The sequence below is a fragment of the Diadema antillarum genome, unplaced genomic scaffold (genome assembly GCF_040938485.1).
Source record: "Diadema antillarum isolate AM-2024a unplaced genomic scaffold, OU_Dant_1.0 seq00000891_RagTag, whole genome shotgun sequence".
In the NCBI taxonomy this organism is placed as follows: domain Eukaryota; kingdom Metazoa; phylum Echinodermata; class Echinoidea; order Diadematoida; family Diadematidae; genus Diadema; species Diadema antillarum.
The window spans coordinates 1,289,135-1,316,163 of record NW_027271755.1 but is presented as its reverse complement, the minus strand read 5'-3'; the positions used below and the strand labels follow the sequence as shown (position 1 = coordinate 1,316,163).

Here is a 27,029-nt window from a genome sequence, read left to right as displayed (position 1 = left end):
AATAATATACTTTATTCATTAGTGAAAAAGAAAGATGGATCTGTATGCACAAAGAAATAGTGTAATGCTAGTAGTAGGCGCAATCATATACAGGACAGCAATCTAGATTCAAGTGTACAAAAATTCCAGCTCAGAAAAGCAGAGCTATAAAACAAAAGCAAACATCAGAATTTGTTCTTTGTGTGGAGTGTGCAAATTCAAGCAGCACTTAATTGGAAGAACCAATATGCTGAGCCAGAATCAAACCTGGTGACTTTCTGCTTACCCCGCTGAGGACATGCTAATTTTGCTATAATATGCATTTCCCATAGACACCTGCCAGAGTGTATGTGGGACTAGCCTTCAAGGGGTTAAGAGTCTACAATCTCCACCACCACAACCACCACAACCACCACCACCATCACCCTCACCATCACCCTCACCATCATGATCGCCACCGCCACCACCATCACCACTTGCACTACCACCATCATCACCACCACTAATACCACTACTACCACCACCACCACCCTCACCACCCTCACCATCGACAGCACTATCACCAACAACACCACCACTACTACCATCACCACCATCAGCACCACTACCACCACCATTACCACTATCACCACCATCTCCACCACCACCACCACCTCCACCATCACCACCATCATCACCACCACCACAACCACAGTGCCAGACTGGTCCCTGCCCGCGACTCACTGGTTGGCGTTCTGGGCCTGACGGAGCTGCCTCTCCAAGTCTTCCTTCTCCAGCTCTAGCTGCGACCTCAGCCCCTGCAGCCTCCTCTCACTCAGCTGCTCCTGGTGGAGACACTCCTGCTTGTGCTCACTCTCAAGCTCCTGTGGGAGGAAATGAAGAAGGCATACACTCAGCTTCTAGCTCTCTCTGCAGATTAATTATCCACGTGATGATAATGATGAAAATGAAAACACAAATTATTACAATTAGGATGCAATAGTGATATTAACAACCCTTCACAATGCCATCCACATGATCATCATGATGACCATCATCACTATTACAACCATTATCATCACCACCACCATCATTATTATTGTCATTACCATCACCATCTTTATCATCTTCACCACCATCACCATTATCATCATCACAACCACCATTATCATCACCATCACCATCATCATCACCATCACCACCACCATTATCATCATCATCATCATCAACTTCATCATCAACATCATCATCAACATCATCATCAACATCATAACACAATCTCAGTTACCCAGAGTAACCACTAAAAATATATCGAGCAATGTAAAAGTGGAAATTTCACTGTTTCCATTAATAAATTATATTCATTTCTGGTCAGTTTCCTTCTGTTTGCATTTGCTACAACAAAAAACTTGCGACCAAAAAACTTGGGCATAAATAAAAACACACATTTTTTTTTTCTTTTGTGCTTGTTCTGTGTTCCAAGTATGTCTATGCCATGTTATGTTTTGATTTTGAAGAATTCAAAATAGCCAATATTCATCTATAGTCAAGGCGCTAATTCCTGTAGGAGGCTTAATTAAGGAATTCGTTCAACCCACCCCGCAGAAAAGGTTTGACCAGACAGGGTAGTAAATGGGACCTCCATGAACATCCCAAGGTAGTATGTGGTTCCAAATTGTGGTGTCAGTAGAATTTTACTGGCCATTTTTCATCATAATTTGTTGGAACAAATGCAAAGGGATCTGCGCACGCCAAGACTATTACACTCACCACTAGCACTGCTACATGCGCCAGTGCAGTGGTGCGTGTAGTAGTCTTAGCGCACGCATACTTTTTCTTCGACAAACAAGGGTTTTGCCTGCAAACTAACTTTTCACACCAAGCTGGGGGTCGGTATAGTGTAGTTTCTAGACGTTTTTATTTCGTCTTTATTTCTCCGAGTTGAAGTAAGCAGAGTGAGAGCGCATACCCAGTGATTGCGACGCCCGAATCGCAATCACTGGGTATGTGCCCTCACCCGGCTTAGCGCAATACAGCGGGCTTCTGCCCAATACACAAGTTGCAACTCAGAGAAATAAAGACGAAATAAAAACGACTAGAAATAAAGACTAGGGTCGGTAACGCTTGTCGCTATTGGGGCACTGAAAATACCAAACTTATCACAGTTTTTGCATTTATTTCATGAAGAATTCATCGAACCTGCATAAAACTTCATACGTACACGTTGCTAGAGATGTCGGCAATACAGTAGGATTCAATGTAAGTTATAATATTGTACATAGTTACCATGGTTACCGGATGCCTACAGGTGATTGGTAACCCCCAAAATGCTTCCTACTGCTGCAAACTATGATTTTTTTTTAATTTTATAGATGCAATTAAAAAAAAAACCTTTTTATTGACTATTGTAAAAAAAAAAAAATCTTCTGCTGCCAAGGCAACTAGTATTATCCAATCATGATTCAGCTGTTAATAACTCAAAAACTAAAGCCCATAATTTCAAAAAGCTGAATGAGCATGTCCTTCCTTTTGCATATTTTGTGTACAACTCATGTGAAGAATATACTGAAGCATTCTCAAGTTACAGCAATATTTGTAAACAAAGGCATAATAAACAGCCATTGAAAGAAAGATATCATTTTCGAATAGTAAAATGCATGAAAAAGTTGCATCCGTCGTACTTCCAACACAAATTTGACTTCAAAGTACATAGGCAAATGTAGTTTTTAGTAATGTATGGACACAAATTTCCCTTAAAAATATAGGTGAATACAGAGAGCAAAGCCAATTATATTCTAATGTTAGCTCTTTTGAGCATTAACAGAGCGATGGTTATGCAAAACAATCCTGGAAGAGAGCAGAGGAAAGCAATAATTGTTCATGTTCGTAAAAGAAGTTTATTCAAGAATGCAGATACATTTCTTTGTAAAGAAGGAATACACACATGCGCTGGATTATCCACCAAAGAATTAAACGTACTTTTGTGTTTGTTAGCTTTTGTATATATATATATATATATATATATATATATATATATATATATATATATATATATATATAATAAAATGAAAAATTCATGATATGTAAATTTGTATCAAAACGTGCAGTAATGAATTAATGCTAAGGAGACAATGAGGGAAAACTCTTGGGCGTCTTTTCCCTTTTATCCAGGCTAATTTAACAGTGTTGAGGTAGGTCTACAATGGGTGATGTGCACGAAAGGCAGAAGAAACAAATCTGTCTACATTCCAGATATATATAATGTATAGTATATATATATATATATATATTTTTTTTTTTTTGGGGGGGGGGTTACCAATCACCTGTAGGCATCCTGTTACCATGGTTACCATGCACAATATTATAACTTACAATGAATCCCACTGTTTTGCTGACATCTCTAGCAACGCGTACATATATAGTTTTATGCAGTTTTGATGAATTTTTCATGAAATAAGTGCAAGAACTGTGATAAGTTTGTCATTTTCAGTGCCCCAATAGCAACAAGCATTACTGACCCTAGTCTTAATTTCTAGCCGCTTTTATTTCGTCTTTATTTCTCTGAGTTGCAGCTTGTGTATTGTGCAGAAGCCCGCTGTATTGCGCTAAGCCAAGTGAGGGTGCATACCCAGTGATTGCGACAAAAAACGGTTGTGGCGTCGCAATCACTGGGTATGTGCTCTCACTCTTCTTACTTCAACTCGGAGAAATAAACACGAAATAAAAACGTCTAGAAACTACACTACACCGACCCCAGCTTGGCGTGAAATGTTAGTTTGCAGGCAAAAACCCTCATTTGTGACCTAAAAAGTCTGTATCCGCTAAGACTACTACACGCACCACTGGCATTGGCGCCTGTAGCAGAGCTAGTGGTACGTGTAGTGGTCTTAGCGTGCGCAGACTCTTTCTCGAAGAATAAGGTCTTGTCGCAACTTAAGTGGCCGGTAAAATTTCATGGATACCACAATTTGGAGTCACATACTACCTAGGGGTGTTCCAGAGGGTCCAACCGACCACCCCATGAAGTCAAACCTTTTCTGAGGGGTGGGTTGAACGAAGTCATTTTTTCTGGGTCCCTGCACCTTGACTACTAATCAACCGAGTGCAAATTACCCATGGAAAAACTTCTGCTCTTGCAGTAGCACAATATCCTTCTCTGCAAGACACTCACCCTAGTTTGTCTCTGTCTGCTGAGCTCACTGTCTTGTAATGCTTGCCTCAGTTCATGGACTCTGTCTTCTAAATCTTTGTTGCTTTCAGTCAGCTGTTGATGCAGGAGGAATATAGAGCGTAAACACAAAAAGATATTTTAGCCATCTACTGTATGCGCTATATATTTCGCGGGGTTTTATTTTCGCGAATTTCGCGAGTCGGGAGCTATTCGCGAAATTAACAACACGCGAAAATATTACCTTCCAAAATGAATCCCTTGCCTTGATGATACGAACACTTCAGTACTAGTATACCATGTCACGGCTAATACCGAACAGACCATACTGGCTAAGCTTGTTTACGCACGTCCACGTCTACGTACGAATACTGTAGAGAGCCAATCCATTATTGCAAGGGGACCACCCGTCAGAAATCTAGCGCGATGGATTTAACCACTTCAAAAATGTTGAATTCTAACTTACTAGTTCGCAGAGTTTGGTAAGCTTTTTTCATGCAGTGTATAACTAGTATCATTCTTATTTGCTAGTAAGTTGAAAATTCACACTTTCTTTGCCACTTCATATTTTCTCTGGTCCCCCAATCGCGAATCTAACCACTCGCAAAAATGTGTGACAGCAGCAATTAGCGAAAATTTATGTACGCGAAAATTATAGCGTATACAGTACTTCATCATCAAATACTTGACAACTACTTTGAGTTGAAACTCAAATGAATATCAATTTCAGAATTCAGAGAAATTACCCCCATGAATATTGCAGAGTTCCACTGTTAATTCAAATTTTGCCATGTATGGGACATTTTATACATGTCATAGCAGAAGTGATGTGTTGGGCAACTGCTAATTACATTCCAAGCTTCATAAATCAAATAATTTCAATATTTCTATAGGATAACACAAAAAATATTTCTAAATACTTTGTCTTACTTATCCATATGACAAACTACACTGCCTTTCACAGCAAGTTAGTGTTACTTTTCAACTGCTTGTGACAGATGTATACTAAACCCTGAAAATGTATGGATCTATGTTCAATATGTAATTATCAATCCAAAGCAAAGTTTATATAGTAATTTTCTTAACATATCTTATCACTTAAACTACTGTATACGCCAAATATTTTGTGAAGTTTTTATTTTTGCGAATTTCGCAAGTCAGGTGCTATTCGCGAAATTAAAGACATGTGAAAATATTGACTCTGATCTAGATATGAAGGTGACGTACACATAATATACAGTGTACACTTCTCCATTTACTACATGACTCCATGATTGCGAATTTAACCACTCGCGAAATCGTCAGGAAGTCCCGATTTGCGGAAATTTTGACTCGCTAAATATATGGCATAAACAGTACATTTAGTCCATTTATTTTCATTCTGTGTGTGTTGGTTTAGTGCACGACATGAAATGTGGAAACAGACACATATGCAACAGTCATATAAACGTAAGATATATGCAACGCTGCTGACGTTTACAATTAGATGGTTGATGACGTAGTTTAGTTAGGGAGGTAGCTGCTGCAGTGTACTAACCCTTTCTGTGCCCCTGACTTTGACCAGTGTGTATAACGTTAAGGGGTTTTCTGTGCCAATGGACACTAAATGCAAACATCAAAGGCTAAAGTGAAAACATAGTTCTCATGTGGCTGCAGAACTGTTGTTTTTTGCTATAAGATATTCACAAATGCATAAGAAATGTGTGCAATAATGCTGTAATAACACAATTTCACTTGCGTAATGATGAAAATGCGAAATATTAGCCAAAAAGCTTCACTGGAAGTACTACAATCTCGCAGCCTACCTGATCGGGGTTGTTGCATGATTTTTCATATTCGATTACATCAATTACAATATACTGTAAAACACAATATATTCGCGGCATGAAATTTTCGCGAATTGGAGCAGACGGCCTTTTTTCAGCATGAAATTTTTGCAAATTGCCACTGGCATTCAATGCATATAGTGTAGACGAGAACTTTCGCGTGCCTTTTAATTTCGCGAATCTTGGCGCTCGCGAAATTTGCAAAATTAAAATGCACACGAACATTCCTCGTTTTACAGTTAATCAACCACAGAGGAATCTACTACGGGCGAGAGTGAATAGCCTGCAGCTTGTTTTTGCACACGATTCAATATTACTGCTTGGACATGATTCGATCATCACATACACAAGTGCTCTGCATACTCACTACTGAGCGGGGACAGGGCTTCAGGAATAAAAGTTGGTACACCAAATTTTATAATTTCACACATTTGATCTCAAAATACTACGAAAAATAGCTCATTATCCAGCAAATTGCATGAGCCAGGCAAGTTTCTAGGTAGAAGTTTCTGATATATTGCTAGCAAATTTGATTTGGTGAAATGAATTTTGAGCCCTTACAAGAACTGTGTTCTAGCTTTAATTGGTCTTCTAGGAGACCTCAGTTGGGGGGCTCCCCATACCTTGGTAAAGGCAGAGCTGTGTTCCTCCTTCAAGAACTCCACCCTGGCCTCTGCCTTCCCTCTCAGGTGCATCACCTCCCTCTCGTGGTCATCTCTCCTCGTCTCGTATTGCTTCTCCAGCTCAACGTAGCTGTAGTCAAAAGGCGATACCAAGACGTCTTTCCACTTCACAAATATCATCCTCCATCATTCTCATTCTCCATATACATAATTGCAATCAGCAAACAAAATATCAAATATCCACCCATTCTGATACACATCAGGCAAGCAAATAATTAATTCCACCATTTTCTCTTTGGACAAACAGCATTGGAGATGTTTGTTTGTTTGTTTGTTTCTTTTAATTAGCAAGATAATATCAGCCCTTAGGTGTCATCCACTAAGTATGACTTGAATACTTCCCATATGGATATAACTTGCTGTTTGCAAAATCTTGATATTTTCTATTCTGTCTGTCTAGGATCTGTATATGTTTGACCTTAACAAAAAAATAAAATAAAATACAGTACTTAGAAGAAGTCCTGGAGTCAGGTTAGACACAATGATCTCAAACTCTAATCAATTTAGAATCATGTTTTTCTTCACCAGCCTCTGGTTCATTCATATACCATCAAGGGTCTTCAGGAAGAAGCAGAAACGATGCTAACAGCAGCTCAAAGTGGTATTTTTATGATATGTATGTATTGCAACAATCAATTCACGATCAAATGTCTTATTCACTAGAGAGATTTTGACTATATACACAGTCATCAGCATAAAAGAGGCTAAAAACACTTAGAAAGTGCAAAGCTCCACCAAATTTACAGCCTCATTAGGGCCAACATCCCTTATACCCCCGTCACACTTATTCGGAATCAGCACGAATCAAGCAGAACCAGCCGGAATTAAAGATTTTCCAAATTCGTGCCACATTCGGGAGAAAAATTCAAATTCTAACAGTTTGGTAGGGAATGCAGTTCGAATACTTGGAATGGACTTCGAATCCTTCTCTAATCCTTCTTGCACATTCCGAATGAATTAGCTCTCGAATGCTGCTCGAATGTACTTGGAACGCTGTAGGAATATTCAGAATACTGTTAGAATGGGGTCAGAATCTTTAGAAAGCACTATGAATGCCGCACGAGCGCAGTTCGATTGCTGCCCGAAGTTTGATGGTCGGAAAACGTCTCGCATGCAGTACAAACTCATTTTGAATGCTGTCAGAACGTTCCAGGAATGGCTACCAAATATACTTTGAATGTTCACGAATTCAAACAGAATGCAGCCCGAAAATTTGTAATACACTTAGAATGTACTTAGAATGCAACACAAATATCCCGTGTGTGTCAAGAATTCCGCCGGAATGGTCTCCGATAGCGTATAAAATGGTGATTTTCACCAGTCTCCACCCAATCATCCTTGGACCATATTGCTTTACTACAGATTGCTGTCCTACAGCAAGACCTTCTTGAAAGAGAGTGTCTAGGCTAGTTACCCCCTGGGCAATTATCCAAGACTCTTCCCGTGACCCTAACCCTACTCCTAATCCTTAACCTAATCCCAACCCTAACCCAAACTCTACCTCTAAAGATTACCCTAATCGTAATCTTTACTCTAACCTTTTCACTAACCAGTATTTAACTGGGGGTAATTGTATAAGCATTTGAGCATTTGAGATATTTTGGCAGAATTTGAGGTGCAACACCGTTCCGATTCTCCCTCAATTGAGATCAGATTGTTTCAAATGCTGTTAGAATGCCGTCAGAATATTTAGAATGCCGTAGGAATATTTAGAATGCAATCAGAGTCCAGTTAGAAACCTTTTGAATAAAAATCGATATTTCTCCACTTCGAATGCTCCTCGAATGTTTTAAGCATGCTTAAAACATTCGAGCTGGCCACAAGAATGGGCCAGAATGTTTGGAACGCATTCAGACTGTCGTCTGAATTTTTAGAATGCACTTCGAATATGCAGGAAGGCAGGAAGAATTTTCATTCCAACAGCATTCCCGCTCATTCTGCCTCTAGTGTGACGGGGGTATTAAGAAATCCTGGATCTGGATCCTAATTTGAATCACCAACAAACACTAATTAACTGTTCCATTTATCACAACAGAACTACCCTGAAAGTTTCATTAAAATCCATTTACAACTTTTGAAAGTAATATTGCAAACAGACAGACAAACAAACAACAAACAAACAAATGCTGGCCAAAACATAATCTCCACGGCAGAGGCAAAAAAAAAAGAAGAAGAAAAAAAGAACACATTTGAAAAGTCTTTTCATCTATCACTACTACACTGGCAAGCAGTTTTGAGATAACTTTATTTTGTAATATTCTGTTCATGTGGTGGAAATTCTGGGTATCGCCAATATCTAAGTGCGCAGAGCAGCGTTTTAGATGCATTATTGGACAGCTTAGGGGACAAACTTGCCCCGGTTTTGACTGCATATGCTCTCAGATCACGTTCTGTCTTTATCCAGGGGTATTTTTTGTTGAAGATTTCTTTGCTTTCCATCATGTGACCAGCACAGTGAAGCCTTGCAGTAGTGTACAATTACTCCAGTGACCGCAAATCAGTAAAATTTAGAAACTTTCAACTCTTTTAAAGTTGAATTATAGCCAAGAAAAAAGGAGTAACAACGTAAAAGCAGACAAATAACTCCATTGAATCATATGGGAACTGCGACGCGCGCGAGACAACCGGAAGCGACGATGGCACCGAGGAATCCCACAGTACATCTGTGACAGGGCTCTTCAGCATGCGCAGAAGTTTTCTGTGCATTGGTGGTACCAAGAATTGGGCAACTCTTAGAAGGGAAGACTACTCCCTTTCGATGCAAGAAAATTGATGTTAATAGAAAGGTGAAAGTTTTGGCATCCCACCGTTTGGTGATGTTCTCCAGCTCCACGTTTAGCATCTTTACTCGTCTCTCCGTCTCTGTCTTGTCCTCTGAGAGCCGGGTTTGTGCTGCGTTCTGATCGGCGGACTCCTTCGTGAGCTGGTGAACTTTGGCCTCTAGGTCGTGGATCACATTTGCCTTGAAAGTGAATATCATAAGGGATAGCGATTTACCAAGAAAATTTGCAGAATTTGACACTTAAGTGCATCGAAGTTACAGCAAGCCATGTACTAGCTGTGTGAACAGGTGTAATGATCATATAGGCCCTACTGTGACCTTGTTTACCAGTACACTCTTGGTCACAAGTGAAAAAAAAGGCCTCAAGACACATACAGCAGACAGGAGTTGACAAATCTCTGCAAAAACCTGATCAAGACAATAAGAACAAGACAGTCGAGAGTGATTGCTCATATTTTCAACTACTCTACAATTTAGTATATTGCACCCATCCCCCCTCCCCCTTCCCTACTTTTTCACTAAGCACAAGTAAAAACCTTTTGGCTAAAATGAGTAAAAGTGGTAGACATACGATCTTCACGCATCCTGACTGCTTTTAGACTGAAACATGAACATTCAAAAATGCAAGAAGGTACATTAAATTCAATGGTGTGGTTCTGTACTTTGTGGGTTTGCGGGGGGGGGGGGGGGGGGGGGGGGGGGGGGGGGGGGGAATAAGTGAAAAAAAAAACCGGGCAAGCATTTGTTATCATTGTTCAAAAACACTTGCCCGAATTTGATTTTCACTTGCCCTGGGCAATTGGGCAAGCACTTATGTAGCACCCTGCCTTCAGTCACTCACATGGCTGTCAACCTGGGCATTGTACTCAGCCTCCATCTTGGCCAGCTTGGTGTTAGTGTCCTCCAGGATGTCTTGGATGGCACTGGTCTGCTTCTTCTGCATCTCAAACTTCTCCTGCTCCAGGTCGGCCACCGCCTCATGCAGCTGGAGGTGGGGGAGGGGGTGGGACGGAAGAGGAAACACAAAGTACCTATTAACTTGACTTACATCATAAAGGACCTGATTTTTCTCTGATGAGACCGAGTTTCAATTCCTCTCTGAATTGTATGCTCTTTAATATTTCAAAGATGGTTTCTGACTATTTTGCAGAAAGTTCAAAGCTAAATCCCCATCTCAACCAAAACTATACCATCCCTTTAAAGTGAGTTCAATGATGCATGACCTGGATACAGTTTATATAATAATAAACTCTGGCAATCTGGCAATCTACCCACCCTCTTCTCATAGTCATTCAGGGTAGTCTGGCTGGTGCGTTCCACCATCTTCCTCAGCTCGGTGATCTGCTTGTCGCGACTCTCCTTGGCAACTCCATACTCCTTGGTGAGAGTTTGCACTGGTGGGAACAGAAGGAGGATGATTCCATCATTATAAAAAAGGGGTGGTCAGCATTATTGGAACTGAAAACTACCTTTGTTACTGAACATCTAGCAGCTTACAGTTGACAGCTCAAGCTGTACACAGGTACAACTGAAAGCCTAAGGCTTGGAAAATGGCATCTCTTTTATGTTACACACACACTTTTAAAGCAACAAACTGTATAAAAGACACTGCAAACAAAAATGTTGTCCCTTGTATTGTTCTGTATATCATCTCCAGAATGCTAGCCTTCAGCTGATGGACAGTCAGTCTAGAAGGAATCTATGCCCATAACTACTTACACTTTCTGTCGAGTTTGCGGTTAGTCTCCTCCAAGTCTGTCACTTTATTTCTGTAATGTGTCTTGATCTCGTCCATTTCTGCATTCTTCCGATCAAGTATCTGACAAGGTAAAGACGAATCAAGAGATGCCGTTATTGAAATGTTGGTGAACTTTGTCAAACGTTATTTGAGAAAGACCAACAATACAAGCCTATAAGATCCCTCAAGAAATATAATTTTATATTGCTACACATGCAAACTTAAGATGTCTTTACCTATGTGTTTTACAAAGCAATTTCTAGGGCAGGCAAATCCCCCTTTCTGGGCATAAGTGCAAAACATCAGAGATTTCTGTATGCAACTATATGAGCAGTATCTCATTCCCACAATTCACATTACTATAAATTAAGTCAAACCTTCCTATACCACATATGGACTTTGTTCAACTCTCGAATGCTCTTGAAAAAGCCAAATGAACTGTCTCATAATAACCTGTCACAACAAATCCAAACATCCCATCTTGCTCAAAAGGAGATTGATGAGCATAAAGGCTAAAGAAAAGGAGAAAAAGAAGTCAAAAAGCACATAGGAACAAAAGGAAACCTTCTGGATTGCCTCATCGTGTCTCTGCTGAATACTGAGCTTCTCCTCATGAAACTTGGCCTCGAGCAGTTTGGTCCGCATCTCAAGATGCTGCTCCTCCTGCCGCCTGGTCTCCATGGCAACGTCCTCCATGGCCAGGGATGATGCCAGCCTGCCCTCCCCTCCCCTCAATCCCAATGGTAGCGACGGTGCTGCACCCGCCCTTCTGGTGGATGCAGAGCTTGGCTCGAATGCGGCCCAGTCGAGCCCAGTGAGTGCCCCTCTGTCCGATGGAATCTGCATCCGGTGTGAATGAGGATCAAAGGTCATGTCTATAATTTGCAAATACTCATTAACGTCAGGGGCGGATCCAGGAATTCCGTAAAGGGGAGGTGCCTTTATAAAAAATAAAGGGGGCGCATGCCCCCATTATTTTCTATTTATGTCTTTTGTTTTTAACAAAAAAAGAAAGAGGGGGTGCGCGCCCGGTGCGCCCCCCTCTGGATCCGCCATAGAATGTGATCTTTCGTGAGACAAATATGGTGCATATGTATCCTTAAATGCACTGTTTATCCAACCTACAGTATGTCTTTATTCAACATTAGTGTGATCCTTTTGCAGGTGCAGAGTAATGTGCACCATTGGTACCATACAGTCTGTACACTTATCTGCATATTCTCTTCCATTAGTCACCCAAAATGTAGTCTAAATGAGACATTCTCTACCTTTTTTTTTAAAACATAATGAATGAAATTTTAGAGACAATTTGCATTTCTTACCTTGCTGGCTGATGATCTGGGGTCCGTTTCATGAAGCTATCACATAAAAGCTATCACATAAATCTTAGAATGGCCAAGCCGCTCCTAAGCTAGGAGAGACTTTCACGGAGAAGTGAAAACCATTTCACGAAGTCTCTCCTAGGCTAGGAGAGACTTTAATTATTTCAATCATCATGTTCGAGGGTAATACTAATTAACATATCATTAGCATATCATCTCCCTATTGTGTTACATACGGTGAGCACTCGCTACATAGACATAGCACGTATGCACACAGGGTATACACACTATACAGCGCAGTGGCAACAAATCTACGACGGAGGCAAGATCCCAAAGGCCAAGTTGCATTATACACCGCTACTAGTACATATTTCAATTAGTGAGTATGTTTAAAGCTGTCTGCAATTGAAAAGTAATGCATGAGGATTCATAATGTTATATTATGTGGATATATTATTGTTCGAATCTTCTACAATTCTCCAAGGGCTAGCTAGATGTAGATCTAGTCGTACCGGTAGTAGCGTTATCACAATAGTCCCACGTAGGCACATCGCCGTTTGTTTGAAAGACTAAATAGCCAGCTGAGTTTATGGAGCTAAATAGGTAAAACGTTAGTAATTAGCATGGTAAATTAGTAATAGTGAAATGTTTGTGGGTTGATTTTTATGATATATTTAGCGTGCAGATATTTCATGAGAGCAACTGCCCGATTTGTTCATGTATGGCTGAATTGCAGGTAACTTTTAAAGGCCTGAATAGTGTAGGGGATCGAAGAAGAAACCGGAAATTTCATAAGAATTGGTTTGCATTTATTTTTAATTTTTATTGTTATTATATTTTTGAAGACGTGTCTAACAAATAACATTAAATAATTACACTGTCACTAGCTGTTTTGCCTGTGTGGATAGTATTCAGAAGTGATACAAATTTTCCGTTTTGTGTCAAATCGACAGGAAAGATCTGTTTGTTTTTTTCAGTCTAGAAAATCTAGGTTATTTTGTCCCACAGAATTATGGGCCTAGCCTAGGCCTAATGTTTTTAAGTCCTAACGTGAACTGTATAGCAGTAGCGTTAGCATTTACGGAGAACCGGCTGTAGGACCTAGTGTAACATTACCTGTGTCATTGTTACGTTTACAAGTCCTAATGTTACTGTCTAACGTTACTATAGGTCTACAACCAAAATTTGTAAAGTACCGTACTGGGGTTTTAGGGGTTATAACTGCAACCAGCCCGAACACGAAGCACTGTGTACAACTAACAGGGAGTGCCCCGGGGTTCTATCTAGAGAGTCAGACAGTGGTTAGACTAACTAGATCTAGTAGTAGTAGGAGGGCCTAGTAGTAGTACGTAGATCCAGGTCTACACAGAATATAAATTGGAAACCATGGTTCGATCAGATCTTGGTTCAGACTTGAAAGCTATCTTCAACAATTCTAAGTGCATACAGCACTGTAATCGCAATGCATATGTCACAATAAGATAGAGAATGATGTTTACCTAAATTCATTGGCATGGAACCTCTAGAATTCTACTGCTATACTATCAGATGTCTATAGATCTAGAATCCGGAGGTATAGTGATCCTGAGTAGCACCTACTGACCTAGATACTACTTAACCAGTGTATACCAAAAGTATAACCAGACTAGACCCTTAGCCTTGGTATTCCTAGATCTAATTAAACACATTATCACTAACATAAGTAGGCCTATCACTCATCAGTAAGGAAGTTAATGGGTCTTCTAAATAGTGCTATCTATCAAGGCAATTAGTAGATTCTATAGGTCCATACTCCGATGCAAGTACCACTTACACAACTTCTTTTAGCAATTTAATTCATGATAACATGACAACAGTCGATGATCAGAGTCAGACTGTGGCTGCATCTCAGGCTGTAACTGCGACCAACCCTAAATGTGAAACCACAGTACAGCTGGTCCTACCAAATCTTAGGTAGATGTAGACCTTGCCACATGGATGTCTATTGACAAGATCTAGAACCTCAAGTCATAATACCCCAAACTATAGGCTTGCACATGTTGAATTGAGACAACTCAAATACTAGAAGTGTGTCTTTTAATCATCCCCCCCCAAAAAAAAAAAATAATAATAATATAAGGTCCTTTACATATTTAAACTGCAAAAACATGTGAACTGATTTCAAATTTCATGCATATTCAAGATATTGGGTGTAAAATCTTGTATAATCAAACAACAGTTTGAAAACACACTTTCTATTTTGTATTCACATTTTCAATTATAGTGTTAGATATGGAACATCAGTCAGACTGCTACAATCAGACTACTGCATCTCACAAAGCCCAGAGTCAGTTGCTGAACTTCACTGAACACAGAACCAAGCTGCTGAACTTCCATCTTCTCCACAGCTATACTGCTACTGAACTTCGTTGAGACTTAGCTACCGGCATGGTCACCTTCAACAGAATGCAAGTATTTTAGCTAATACTATTTTAGCAGACAACATATCTGTATAATATATTTTCAAATACTACAATTGCAACATTATTTTCATTTGGACATCAAATTGTCTCTGGATTTTTAGTTGAATAGTGTTAGACAGGAAATATTGAAACGATGTTTGCTGTACTGTCCAACCTGGTAATTGAAAACACACATTCTTATCCAATGAATAGTGACCCTTCTAGAAACAACTGTTCTGTGCGTTTTTTATTTGTTTCACTATCTGTAGAATATGACATACTGATCCAATTGAAAAGAGATAATTCATGGAAAGGGGGAGGGGTACCTGCATGTCTACATGTATCAAGCTCCTGGAACAAACTTTAGCAGTCACGTTATTTTAATAATGTAGGTCCTACTATGATTGTTTAATATTACCCTCTCCCTTTTCTAGTATCAAAACAACCTCATGCTCTTGCAATGTTTGAAACAAGAATATTCGACATAGCTTATCATTTTAAACTGTGAAAAGTCCTATTTACAGCTTATCAGTAGATACTAGTGAATTCAGTCTTTCAAAATCAATGGCAGGGCTTTACAATTTGATTGCTATAGCCTGTTATAGCAACGGCTAAGCACCCATCTCTAACATACTTTCTAATGTCCCATGTCCTGCACTTTTGTTTGTAAGATATTAACTGTTCTTGTATATTGAATAAACTCCAAACAGCCAAGGACCAGACAACAGGTGAACTTCATCCAGTTCAGAGTTAAGGACTGGGGGCAAGATGCAAATGGAAAAGTCAAGTGACAGTGTCATGGATATTCCACCATCTTCATTTGGTATGTTAAATAATTATTTTTAGCTATTGAAGCAAGTTGAGAAATCATATGTTATCTTGATCATCTACAGTTGGCTGCAAAATTATTCAACCCCTCTCTTGCATTTTGGACACTCTGGCATAATGAATTACATTATAACTGAGATTATTTCTAAATCATACAAGTGATGATCAGATAGTTTGCTACAAGTAAATAACAGATCAATAGCCTTTGATTTGCATATAGTTACAAACTTTAATCATTCATGGATAAAGAGATATGGTCCAGTGATCACATTTATGGTCATTTTTAGTCCTTTCAGTGATCACTGAAACACTTCGTTGAATATGGTTTGTTCACTCAATGTTTTGATAGGTGACACAATATGATGGGATTTGATGTAGGATTCTTAATATTTCAGTTGGCAGTTTTCATTGCACAAAAATATCTAAATGAACTAATTTCTAGTGAAAGTTGCCACCATAGAGTTTGTACAGAGGTTTAGCCATGATATCAATAATTCAAAGTTTAAGTCATGTCAAAATGAATATAACCCAATGAAATGCTAAGAGTTGTGTATAGAATGGCAAGATACTAATAAAATTCCATAAAAACAAAAGAAATTAATTGTTATCATCAGACCATAACACGTCACACTTCAGTGATCACAGAAAGGTCTGAAATGACCACAATGTGCTCACAGGACCTTATCTCTTCATGCATGAATGATCAAAGTTTCTAACTTTATGCAAATCAAAGACTATTGATCAGGTAAGCATTTGTCATAAACTATCTGTTCACCACTTGTATCTGATTTAGTAATTGTAATGTTATTTCATTTGCCATAGTGTCCATAATGCAATGGGGTTGAATAATTCTGCTGCCAACTGAATAAAGTGAATGCTTGTTATTAATTTCCCCTCTCATTTATTACTAAAAATTCTTACAATTTCCTAACAGGGGCTCATTACATAGTGATTCAAACTTTGAAAACTGGCAATTGCAAGTTGTTGTATACATGATATATCTGACAAAATTGATAATAATTAATGAACATTTTGTTGTTATTGCTTGTTTTAATAAAGATGTACACTCATCTTAAATATTTTACAAATATCCCATTTGTGCATGCGATGTTTCTGTTTGTATGGCATTTAACTGTTCTTATATTTGCAAACCCAAAGGCCTGAAGAGAGCTGAACCTCACCAAGCCTTGGGACAGACAGCTGCAGCTTAACTTCACCCAGGTCAGAGTCAGACTGCAATTGGACTACGAACTGTATAGCTGCATCTTATCTATGACAGAACACAGGTATGCTTTCTCAAATTAAACCGGAAAGTATAAAGAGTTTACAAAATAAACAACTTGAATAACAGTTGAAAAAAGGCAGCCTCTGTTGATGACATATCAGTTACAGGTAATTTGGTCTTTCTTATTTTAGCAATTATTGTAGACTTGGTGGACAAACAATGTCACCTCTGTATCTGAACTGTTCCACACGAGAAATTAAGAAATTAGTGCATTTATATACCCCAGTTGGGAGTTGATTCAATGTTTATGTCTATATCAGCCACAATAGTTGATTAATGCACTGACATGGCAATGCAGCTGACTTGTTGCATAACCCATTAATTCATCTTTTTGTTTATTTTTGAACTCCCAGCTTGCCTGATATGATTTGCAATCCTTTCTAAAAAAGTCAAATAAGTCTTAACTGACATGAATGAATAACATTATGTCAGATGAGTGTTTGAAGTCACAGGCACGTTTTCATTTTGAGTCTGTGTCACACCTTTTTTGTTATCAGGAAGAATCTGATACACTAATTCTTGTGTATGACAACCCAGACAATTTTTTTTTTTTTTTTTTTTTGCCCTTGATGCTGTTAAACTGTCGCTAATATACATGTATTGTATATGAAATTGCTGACAAGCAGCTCTGTGTAATGATATGTGTGGTAGTCGTGTGTGTATTCATTCAACTGTACACCCACATGTTACCACTCTGTATAATGTCAGGGAGATGGGATGTGATTTGCATGTCGCAAAATTTCAGTATGTAACCAGTATTGTTTATTTTTTCCATATTCTATTTCTTTTGTCCTTTCTTTCTTTTTCTTTCATATAGATTCTCAAGGCATGGAGCTTGCCAAAGGTGATGCAGACAGGTTGAATATAACATACATGTATCTTGGTTTTGACCGCTGTGGATTAAATCCTTCAAAATTTAATGATATACAATATATACAAAAAAAAAAATTTCTGGGGGAGGGGAGGGTGGCTGCATTAGATGTGAGGATCTGATGTGTACCTGCAGCACTGTGATGAAAGTCATGAATGCGAATTTCATGGTGATTTTGTAATATATCCTTATGACAAAAGCTTCTAGCACAACAAAAATTCCTAAAATGGAGTGTGAATATTATGTCTTTCAGGACATCATTTGGAAAATAAGAATAGGTCTATTGTTGCTAGACCTACACACATGATAAATTTTCAAATTTCATGCACTTGCTGCAAATGACATGAGTAATATTACAGAACCTAACAACATCTGGACTGTTTTCTGTCTGCTTTTCTATTTTGTGTTCACAGAATTGGCATGCTCAATTTCAACTTAATCTGATAATCCCTTCATTATTGTTGCTCTAGAGTTTTGTATCCTAGTTTTTGTCCCATTCATTGCACCGAACATAGCTAGGTAAGATTAAGAGCTTAAGATAGACAGTATAATTCAGAACCTATTTGCTAGCTATGCTTTTGCAGAGTGTGTGCTTTCTTTCTAATATTCAAATAGGTTAGGAGAGTCCATCTGAATTCAGTTGTACATCATTTTAAAACTTAGAGTGTGCTCTTTCAGAAACATGATTGGCCTTTTTTTCTGCAGGATACTAAGAAACCACTATTGAAGTGCTACAGAGCATTAATTCAAAGAAGAGTTCAATGTTTATTTGACAAAAATTGGTTTTGAAATGGCTGAGATATCCAAAATAAAGGATTCTAATAAAAAATGGAACCAACCTTTTACTAGAATCGCTTTGTTTTACTCTGCTTTTGGATATCTCAATCATTTCAAAACTAATTTTTGTCAAATAAACATTGAATTCTTCTTTGAATTAATGGTCTTTCATATTTCATAAGAGGTTTTTATTATATCACCCCCCCCCCCCAAAAAAAAAAAGAAGAAGAAATGTTAAAAATCTGAAACCAGGTCTCAACCAAAACTTTACCAGCCCTTTAACCAGAAATCCATGTTTGGTGACTTTCTGTTGATTTTGTGATACAGAGTCACAATTGCAGTGTTAGATATGAAGCTACAATCAGACTATTGCAGTCTGACTGCTGAACTTCACTGAGTTTTGTCATAGACGAGTCCACATAGTCCACATGGCATAAGTGCTTTGCCAGGTACATGTACTAACCAAACCAGAAATGAGAGAAATCCCCCTTCAAAAGAAAAAGCAAAAAAATTACAATACAAAACAGAACAGAAAAATTAAGTGTGCAAACAATTCAATGAAAAGCAAATGGGTGAATTGAAGCACTCTGAAAAAAAAAAGATTTATATAAGTAAAGTGTAAGAAAGCATTTTAAAACAGATAAATGCAAATTCTGATTTCTGATCTTTGATGATTAAAAGCTGTTGTGCAGTAGACAAGGTCATTATTATTAGTATTAATATCATAAGTAATATTCTGATATAGGGAACCTTAGAGTGCAAAGAAGGTGGATTGCAACACATATTATCATATGCTTACAAAATATTTGCAATGATAGCATTGTGTGAAGTTCAGCTGTTTTCATATTTTGATTAATAAACCATGAAAACATTTCAAATGATTATGAAAGATCTGTTGATGTATAAGCGATGCAAACATAAATACATCAGTGAACGTTGCAGTGCATTGTTTTTGCTATTATTTCCAGGCTTGTGACGGCAATATTTATGTAACCCAGTTAGAAATTATGTCTATGCGGGCAATTATTATTTGATTAGAAAGATAGAATTAGGCATAGCTTATAATGTAGAAGTGAAGTAGAATGTAATACTAGAAAATACTGTGAGTGATAATATTTTCACAATGACTCTTACCAGTATCACGAATGTGGTTGTGATAATTGTGCTGTGATTATGGTGACATTGAATAATGAAATAATGTTTTTTAAGATCAGATTTTCTAATGAAATAATGTTTTTTAAGATAAGATTTTCTAATGAAACAGGCAACGAGAATAAAATGTATGAAATTTTGACAGCAACAGCTGTTCCAATAGTTTTTGCAGTTACATAATCACTCACATGACATGTAGTTAAATTGTGAGGAATTGATATTAATGAGTATGAAATTGATAGCAGTGAATGAATTAAATAATTTAATCATTGTCGGCATATGTCCTCCTGCCTCTTTCAATGAAATGTGTTCCCATTGTGGCAATTGATAAGTGAAATCAAATCCAAGTACGAAACAAAGAATACCTGCAGAAATTAGAACTATCATTGTGATTATTACCCCCACCTACAACTGAGGGAGTTTGTTCAACCAGCGCTAACTTTATATGGTTTTATTAAAAAAAAAAAAAAAGCTGTACCATGGCAATGCGTTGTTCAACATTGAATAAAGTTGTGTTTGGTTAATTCAATAAATCTGTTTGTCACGTGTGTCTATATGTATCGCAAGTCAAGTGCTCAAAAACTGATTGAATTAGATGAATAAACTGGAAAGTCCTATGATTTTTCACAAATGATGTTACCATGGCAACACACTGTTCAGTACAGTAGTAACGAAAGATGAATATACACAAGTACATAGTATAAATTTCACATGTTTCAAATTTCTAGTCAAATGCTCAAAAGCTTAGGAAGTTAGCTGAATCCAAAATATTTTTGAATGATTTTCATTCAAAATAATCTGTTACCATGGCAACACGTGTGAAAAAGAACAAAGAAGAAATTTGCACATCAGTCTATGTACTTATAAGCAGTCTTATGTGCCAGATTTCAAGTAGAATGCTCAAATACTGAAGGAGTGAACTGAATCTACACCTTTTTTTTATTATATTCATTGAAAATGCTGTTACCATGGCAACACAATGTTCTATATCTGTGAAAGATAAAGTTTACACAACTTCATATCATGGTGGTCACATGTACCAAATTTCAAGCAAAATGCTCAAAAGCTGAGAGATAGCAGAATCCACAAGTTTTGTATGATTTTCATTCAAAGTCTGCTGTTACCATGGCAACGCATTGTTCAACAATGGCGAAAGATGAAGTTTCCACATCTACGCACTATGCTGGTCACATGTGTGCCAAATTTCAAGTCATATGCACAAAAATTAACAAATTTAGCAAATTCACAATTTTTGTATGCTTTTAAGTGAAAAAAATGTTGTTACCATGGCAACGCATTGTTCAACAACAACCAAAGATTAGTTTTGCACATCTACATACTGTAATGGTCACGTGCCAAATTTTTGGTCAAATGTTAAAAGAAATTAAGGAAGTTAGGTCAATTCACATATTTCTTTGTGTGATTGGTATATAGAAAAACTTGTTGTCATGGCAACAGATTTTTTTTTCACACCACACATGAAAAAAAAAGTGTTTTGCACAACTACACATTACATTTATCTAATTCTATGCTGAATTTCAACTGCATTGCTTTAAAACTGAGGGCAGTAGTTCAATCCACAACAATTTGTATTATTTTTGTGAAAATTTGCCGTTGCCATGACAACGTATTATGCGATATTAATGAAAAAGATATCTTGCACATCTACCTTTGACAGTGGTCACATATGCCAAATTTAGGGTCAATTAGGCCTACTCCAAAAATGAGACAAAATTTTGATACAATGGCTCTCTCAAAAAGCTATCACATAAACTTAGGAGTGCTCCTGACCACTCCTAGATTTATGTGATAGCTTTGCCAAGTTAGGAGAGACTTTATGTGCTAGCTTTGTTCATGAAATGGTTTCTAGAAAAAGTCTCTCCTAAGTCTGAATTTATGTGATAGCTTTATGCGATAGCTTTTTCATGAAACGGTTTTTAGCAAAGTCTCTCCTAAGTAGGACTTAGGAGAAAGAAAGTCTCTCCTAAGACTTTCATGAAACGGACCCCTGGCTTCCTTCTTTCTCGGATTGGGATCGTCATCTTCATCAGAAGAGTATGAAAATGACACCTTGTGTCTGTTCCTTATCTCAGCCTAAAATTGTTTCATGAAAAAAAAAAAATGAATTGCAATGAATGACTACCAAAATGATTTACATTAGCCTCTATGAACCATTCCCTGGCCAGTTTACCCGATTATCATTGACCCCCTCCAAAAACAAACAAACAAACAAACAAACACAAAAACCACAAAGGTCTTTTGTTTTTTGCCTGATGATAAAAAATGGGTATTGTCTTGTGTAGGTATTGGTACATGCATAGGTATCTGGAATTAACACACTGTCAGTAGGAAGGCTGTTGAATTTACAGAGATCAACATTTATGCTATTGAATTTGGCTGACTATCCAGTAGAACATTATAAACCTCACAAGAAACAAGAATAGAACAATAGTACAGCCCGAGGCCATTACAGGCTGCCTATCCCAAGAGGAAGAGAATCATACTGTAATACTATAGGGAATAATAAATGAAGATAAATGTATAGTCTTTGCATGATGATGCATGTGCACCAACATAATCTAACCTTTGAAGATCTGTAGAAAGTGAGTATCATTGGTCATTTTCATGTGGATGCTGCACATTGAGTGGGGGGTAAACCAAACCCCTCCTCTTCCCAGCTCCAATAAAAGAGAGCTAACAGAGAGTTAACTAAGAGAGATCAAGAAACCACTCACTCTCGCCACGTTGAGATGAGTTTGGTAGCTGTCAGGTAGTCCATTACTCCTTATATCTCCCTCCCCGCTGTCTCTCAGCCCCTTTGGTCTAGTATCAAGAATACAAGTGAAGTGAAGTTACTGTAAAGCGAGGAATGTTCGCGTGCATTTTAATTTCGCGAATTTCGCGAGCGCCAAGATTCGCTAAATTAAAATGCACGCGAAAATTCTTGTCTACACTATATGCATTGAATGCCAGTGGCATTTCGCGAAAATTTCATGCCGCAAAAAAAAAGCCGTCGGCTCCAATTCGCGAAAAATTCATGCCGCGAATATATCATATTTTACAGTAATCCACAAATCAACTAGCAAATGAATGAATGGTAATTGACTTCATTCTACTACCAATTAATGACTAATTTCATTGCAACTGAGTCACAGGCATGGGTGTGATAGTGTAACTAACCTCTCAGTGAATAATGAGAGAAAAAACATATTTATGTTAAATCACTGCAAATATTATATCGACAATAAAACCACCTGCCTGATGAAATCAGCTGAGCCTCGTGCCTTCACAATGGATATTAAGTTCATTTATTTCACAAATCAAAATATCACACTGTAATTTAAAAATTGTAAAGTATATATACAGTTTTTCATAAAAGACATTGAATAAATGCAAGAATAACAGTTGCAACTACAGCATTCCAAGGTATATCATTTGAACCTCATTAAATAAATATCAAAAGAAAATTCAACTGACAAATTAGAATATCAAACAGTGACTGGAATTTTACGGTGTATGTTCACTCTTTCACTAAACCTCTGTCTACAAAAACAACAACAATAACAAATAAACATGAGACCTCTAAATGAAAAACAAACAACAAAACAAAACAGAGGAGCTAATGGCTGAACAACATACGCTCATGAGAAATTTCTTTGACCTGGTTTCGACATTCATTTGGCGCTCCTGGAGAATGCTGGTTGCCTTGACCTTCGACCTGACCGACGACCTGAGCTCCGCACTCTCCTGGCCTGACCACAGTTCTCCGCTGACCCAGTCCGGTAAGATGTGGCCTTGCTCGCCCCTCCGGAGAGCCCTGGTCTGGGTGGGCTCATCGAAATAGATGGACTGGCAGCCAAAGAGAAGAAAATAGGGGTCTAGGGTAATTACCCCCTGTGCAATTACCCTGGACCCTTCCTCTGGCCCTAGCTCTAATCCTAATCCTAATCCTGAACCTAATCCGAACCCTAACCCTAAATCTAACCCTAACCCTAATCTTTACTCTAACCTTACCACTAACCAGTATTTAGCCGGGGGGGGGGGGGGGGGGGGGGGGGGGGTAATTGCCCTCTGGGGGTAATTGCTCGGATACGGAAAATAGCAACCCTCTTTTTTACATGACACAGGTGGATTTGCCACAGATTCAAACATCCAAATACCAGGGCAATATTTCATAAACCTCTTTCCAACAAATTGAGGGATTGCAATAATTGCGGTTTTTGTGGCAGCATTCGTGCAGCAACCATTCAGATGTGAGTCCAAGATTTATTACCATGGTAACTGCAATTACAGCAACTGTCAGTCTTTACAGACCCCTCTTATATGAAATCAGTCCCCGGTAGTGATTTCCTTCCTTATTGCTGACAATGGAGAAACAGCTTAATAAACTGAGGCTACACTCTATTATCAAAATGAAAGCATCACAGTCTGTGAGAAAAATGACTGCTAATGGAGATGACATTTTTTTTTTTTCACTCCTTTGGTTTCTTTACATGTATTCGTTAACGCTCACCTGTATAAGCCTCTCAGCTGGAAGTCAATATGGAAGAGAACTATAGTGATAATCCGAATCGGATTATCAAAGACTAAAATTGGAAAACGACAAGTACAATGTTCACTTTATGATCACTCAGTAAACTCACTTGGATTAATATGGCTCCTAATGCATTAATAATCAGAGAGAACAGTGGTGTATTCAAATATGTTTCACTGTCCACCACTGAACAATTTCAGAACATTTTCAGCCAATATTTGAGTACATGTACTCTGGTGTCTTAAAGTTCATCTTCCTATCAAAGTTGACGGAATTTGTGAAAGCTTGGACTGGGAGGGATACTATTCCCAGTTACATGGGTACGTCCATACTCACCGTGTATGCGGGAAGCGTAGGCAAAGGGCCTGGGTCTGGCCTGCTGCTAAATGGGCCCTCCAGCATACCTTTCTTAAGCATGTGGATCAGTAGCTTAGTGTACATGTTCCTGTTTTTCCTGAAAGTACCACAGAATATGGCAATGTTTATATATTTTACTGACTAGTCTTTCTGACAGAGAAACAAAAATAGGGTAGATCATACAAAGCAAAAATACATTTATAACAATTGGCTTAAATTAAAGTATATATTAGGTATTAGATCTAGTATATGCCTTTTTAATTGAAAGAGACATAGTATTACATTAGACTTAACTGTACATACATTGTAAGGTTCTACAGTCAACCTTGCCATAGTCTACTTCGCATAAGTCGAATAATCGCCTAAGTCAAAGGTCTTTTCAAGTCCTCTTCTCTTCATACTTTATTGATTTTAATCCCTCATAAGTCAAATTTCCTCCAAGTCGAAGCTATTTCTTCTGTTCACATAGATTTGCCTTAGGCGAGGTTGACTGTATGAATATCTCTTATCACAAGTCAGCAAAATCCCTGACATGGGAATTCACACTTAGCATGGGTAATTATATATATATATGTGACTGGTTAATTTCACTGTCACAGTGCAAAGAAGAACAAATGTCTATTCTTCAACAATCAAAAAAACAAAAACAAAAACAAAACAAGAACATATTGTTAAATGGTTACTGTACTTGACTGCAAGCACCAGACACACTATTTGCAAGGCCAGGTCACCACCACACAGAATCGCAGCTGGTTACACAACAAGAGCAACCTCTCTCACCTGCCAACTGTTCCATGTCCAGGGGCCTCGCACAACTTTTTGATCCACAGTGCGCAACGCTGCCTCTCTGGGAAAGCAGACAGAAAAAGGATGTGATCTGAAAGAAGCAACTACAAGACAACACAATGTCTGTAATGCAATGGTAAGCAATACAGAGGAAATGTTGCAAGCGACCAATATTCAGGAATGACCCCAAGAACTGCCACAAGAGAATTTCAGAGCTTGACTCAGTTATCACTAAAATTCCTAACAATACTACAGTTAACCACCTCCTCATATATATATATCATGTACTTACTGTGTGGAGACATATATGACAGATGAACTATGTCAATTATGAAGAGTATCCCCGACAGATACCATTGGTCAGAATCTGTAGATCTCTGCTGTACAGGTAGATTTCGCTGTATCGCTTCTTTAGTCCCACAGCCTAAAAATGATTGCCTGCTGTCTTTGAAGTAAATCCCCCCCCCCCCCCCCCTCCCTCCACCTTTTCTCCAGAAAAGATGTTTCATACTTGTGGTACTTACCTGATGCATGAGGTAATTTCAGGACATGTGGCTTCATCTCCGCAAGAAACTTGTCAAACTCATCGTCCAGTTCTGGACTGTCCTCTGCCATTATGCAGACCTATGGATGCAGTTGAATGAAAATATTTGATACCATTAGTAGAACATGTATTGCGACCATATTTAAAATCATATTGTATGTATGTTTGTCATTATAATATATGACTGTGATGTTAACTTTTTCAATGATTCCTATTTAGATTCTACATCTCTTGGATACAGGTATTTTCATCTAACCTGCTGTTCTCCATGCTCAAGAAAAAGAAAGAAAGAAAGAAAAGTTTTACATTAAAGCACCTAACCCTGAAAGATTAATCACAGTAAAAACAACAACTTACGGCAACTACCCAAGTGCTAGGGAACTTATAGCATAAAAAAATAAAGATCAAGCCAGTGTCGCATCATAGGATTGTCCTTATCTTTCATAGCAATCAGTTTTTGAATCATATGCACTTAGCTTGTGACTAAAGTGAGATTTAATAGCTTTGCTTGACCAGTTCCATCTGGTGCGTTACCTCCTGTTGAGCAGGAAATTCAAAGATAGTGTCTACTGCTAATTACTGTGAGCTGTAGTGTAGGTCAAGAACCCTAGCTAGTTATTGATAGAATCCATACTTTAATAACTTTCCTTCTAGACCCATCTATAATTTTGATACAGTGGACTCCCATTATAACGAAGTCCTCGGGACCACACAGTTTTCTTTTCTCATAATCGAAATTTCGTTATAACCGAACAAATAAACAATAAAAATACACAGAGTGGATAATGTGGAATGAATTTTTACTTAGTTGTAACCAGAATTTCGTTATAACGGGAGTGAGCTGTAACTAGAATACTGAATAGTACTTGGTCTCGGAGAGTGCAGACCTCTGCCAAGCAGCTCATTTCCAGCCATACGTTATGTATGCTGAAAATAGCCAAATTTCCCAATTGATGATAACCAGCTAAACAAGCCTT

The 27,029-nt window shown here is 38.2% G+C and overlaps 1 protein-coding gene and 1 long non-coding RNA gene across 2 annotated transcripts in view; one reads left to right on the top strand and one right to left on the bottom strand.

The window, feature by feature from the left end:
• The window catches only part of LOC139740957 (centrosomal protein of 112 kDa-like), a 45,568-nt gene that overhangs the window by 17,343 nt on the left and 1,196 nt on the right, over positions 1–27,029 (bottom strand). The window contains exons 2-16 of the mRNA XM_071651544.1: positions 26,033–26,132; positions 25,503–25,569; positions 24,702–24,819; positions 23,493–23,680; positions 23,369–23,374; positions 22,567–22,654; positions 21,845–21,925; positions 11,720–11,995; positions 11,137–11,236; positions 10,693–10,811; positions 10,259–10,402; positions 9,443–9,597; positions 6,576–6,705; positions 4,130–4,222; positions 703–842 (exon numbers count right to left, since the gene is read on the bottom strand). Of these exons, the coding sequence (XP_071507645.1) occupies positions 703–842; positions 4,130–4,222; positions 6,576–6,705; positions 9,443–9,597; positions 10,259–10,402; positions 10,693–10,811; positions 11,137–11,236; positions 11,720–11,995; positions 21,845–21,925; positions 22,567–22,654; positions 23,369–23,374; positions 23,493–23,680; positions 24,702–24,819; positions 25,503–25,569; positions 26,033–26,123 (1,796 nt within the window). The 5' untranslated portion in view covers positions 26,124–26,132. The remainder of the gene's footprint in view (positions 1–702; positions 843–4,129; positions 4,223–6,575; positions 6,706–9,442; positions 9,598–10,258; positions 10,403–10,692; positions 10,812–11,136; positions 11,237–11,719; positions 11,996–21,844; positions 21,926–22,566; positions 22,655–23,368; positions 23,375–23,492; positions 23,681–24,701; positions 24,820–25,502; positions 25,570–26,032; positions 26,133–27,029) is intronic.
• LOC139740932 (uncharacterized) lies at positions 12,799–16,998 on the top strand. The gene is made up of 4 exons (XR_011711597.1): positions 12,799–12,856; positions 14,741–14,924; positions 15,629–15,741; positions 16,905–16,998. It is a non-coding gene; the product is annotated as an uncharacterized lncRNA (long non-coding RNA).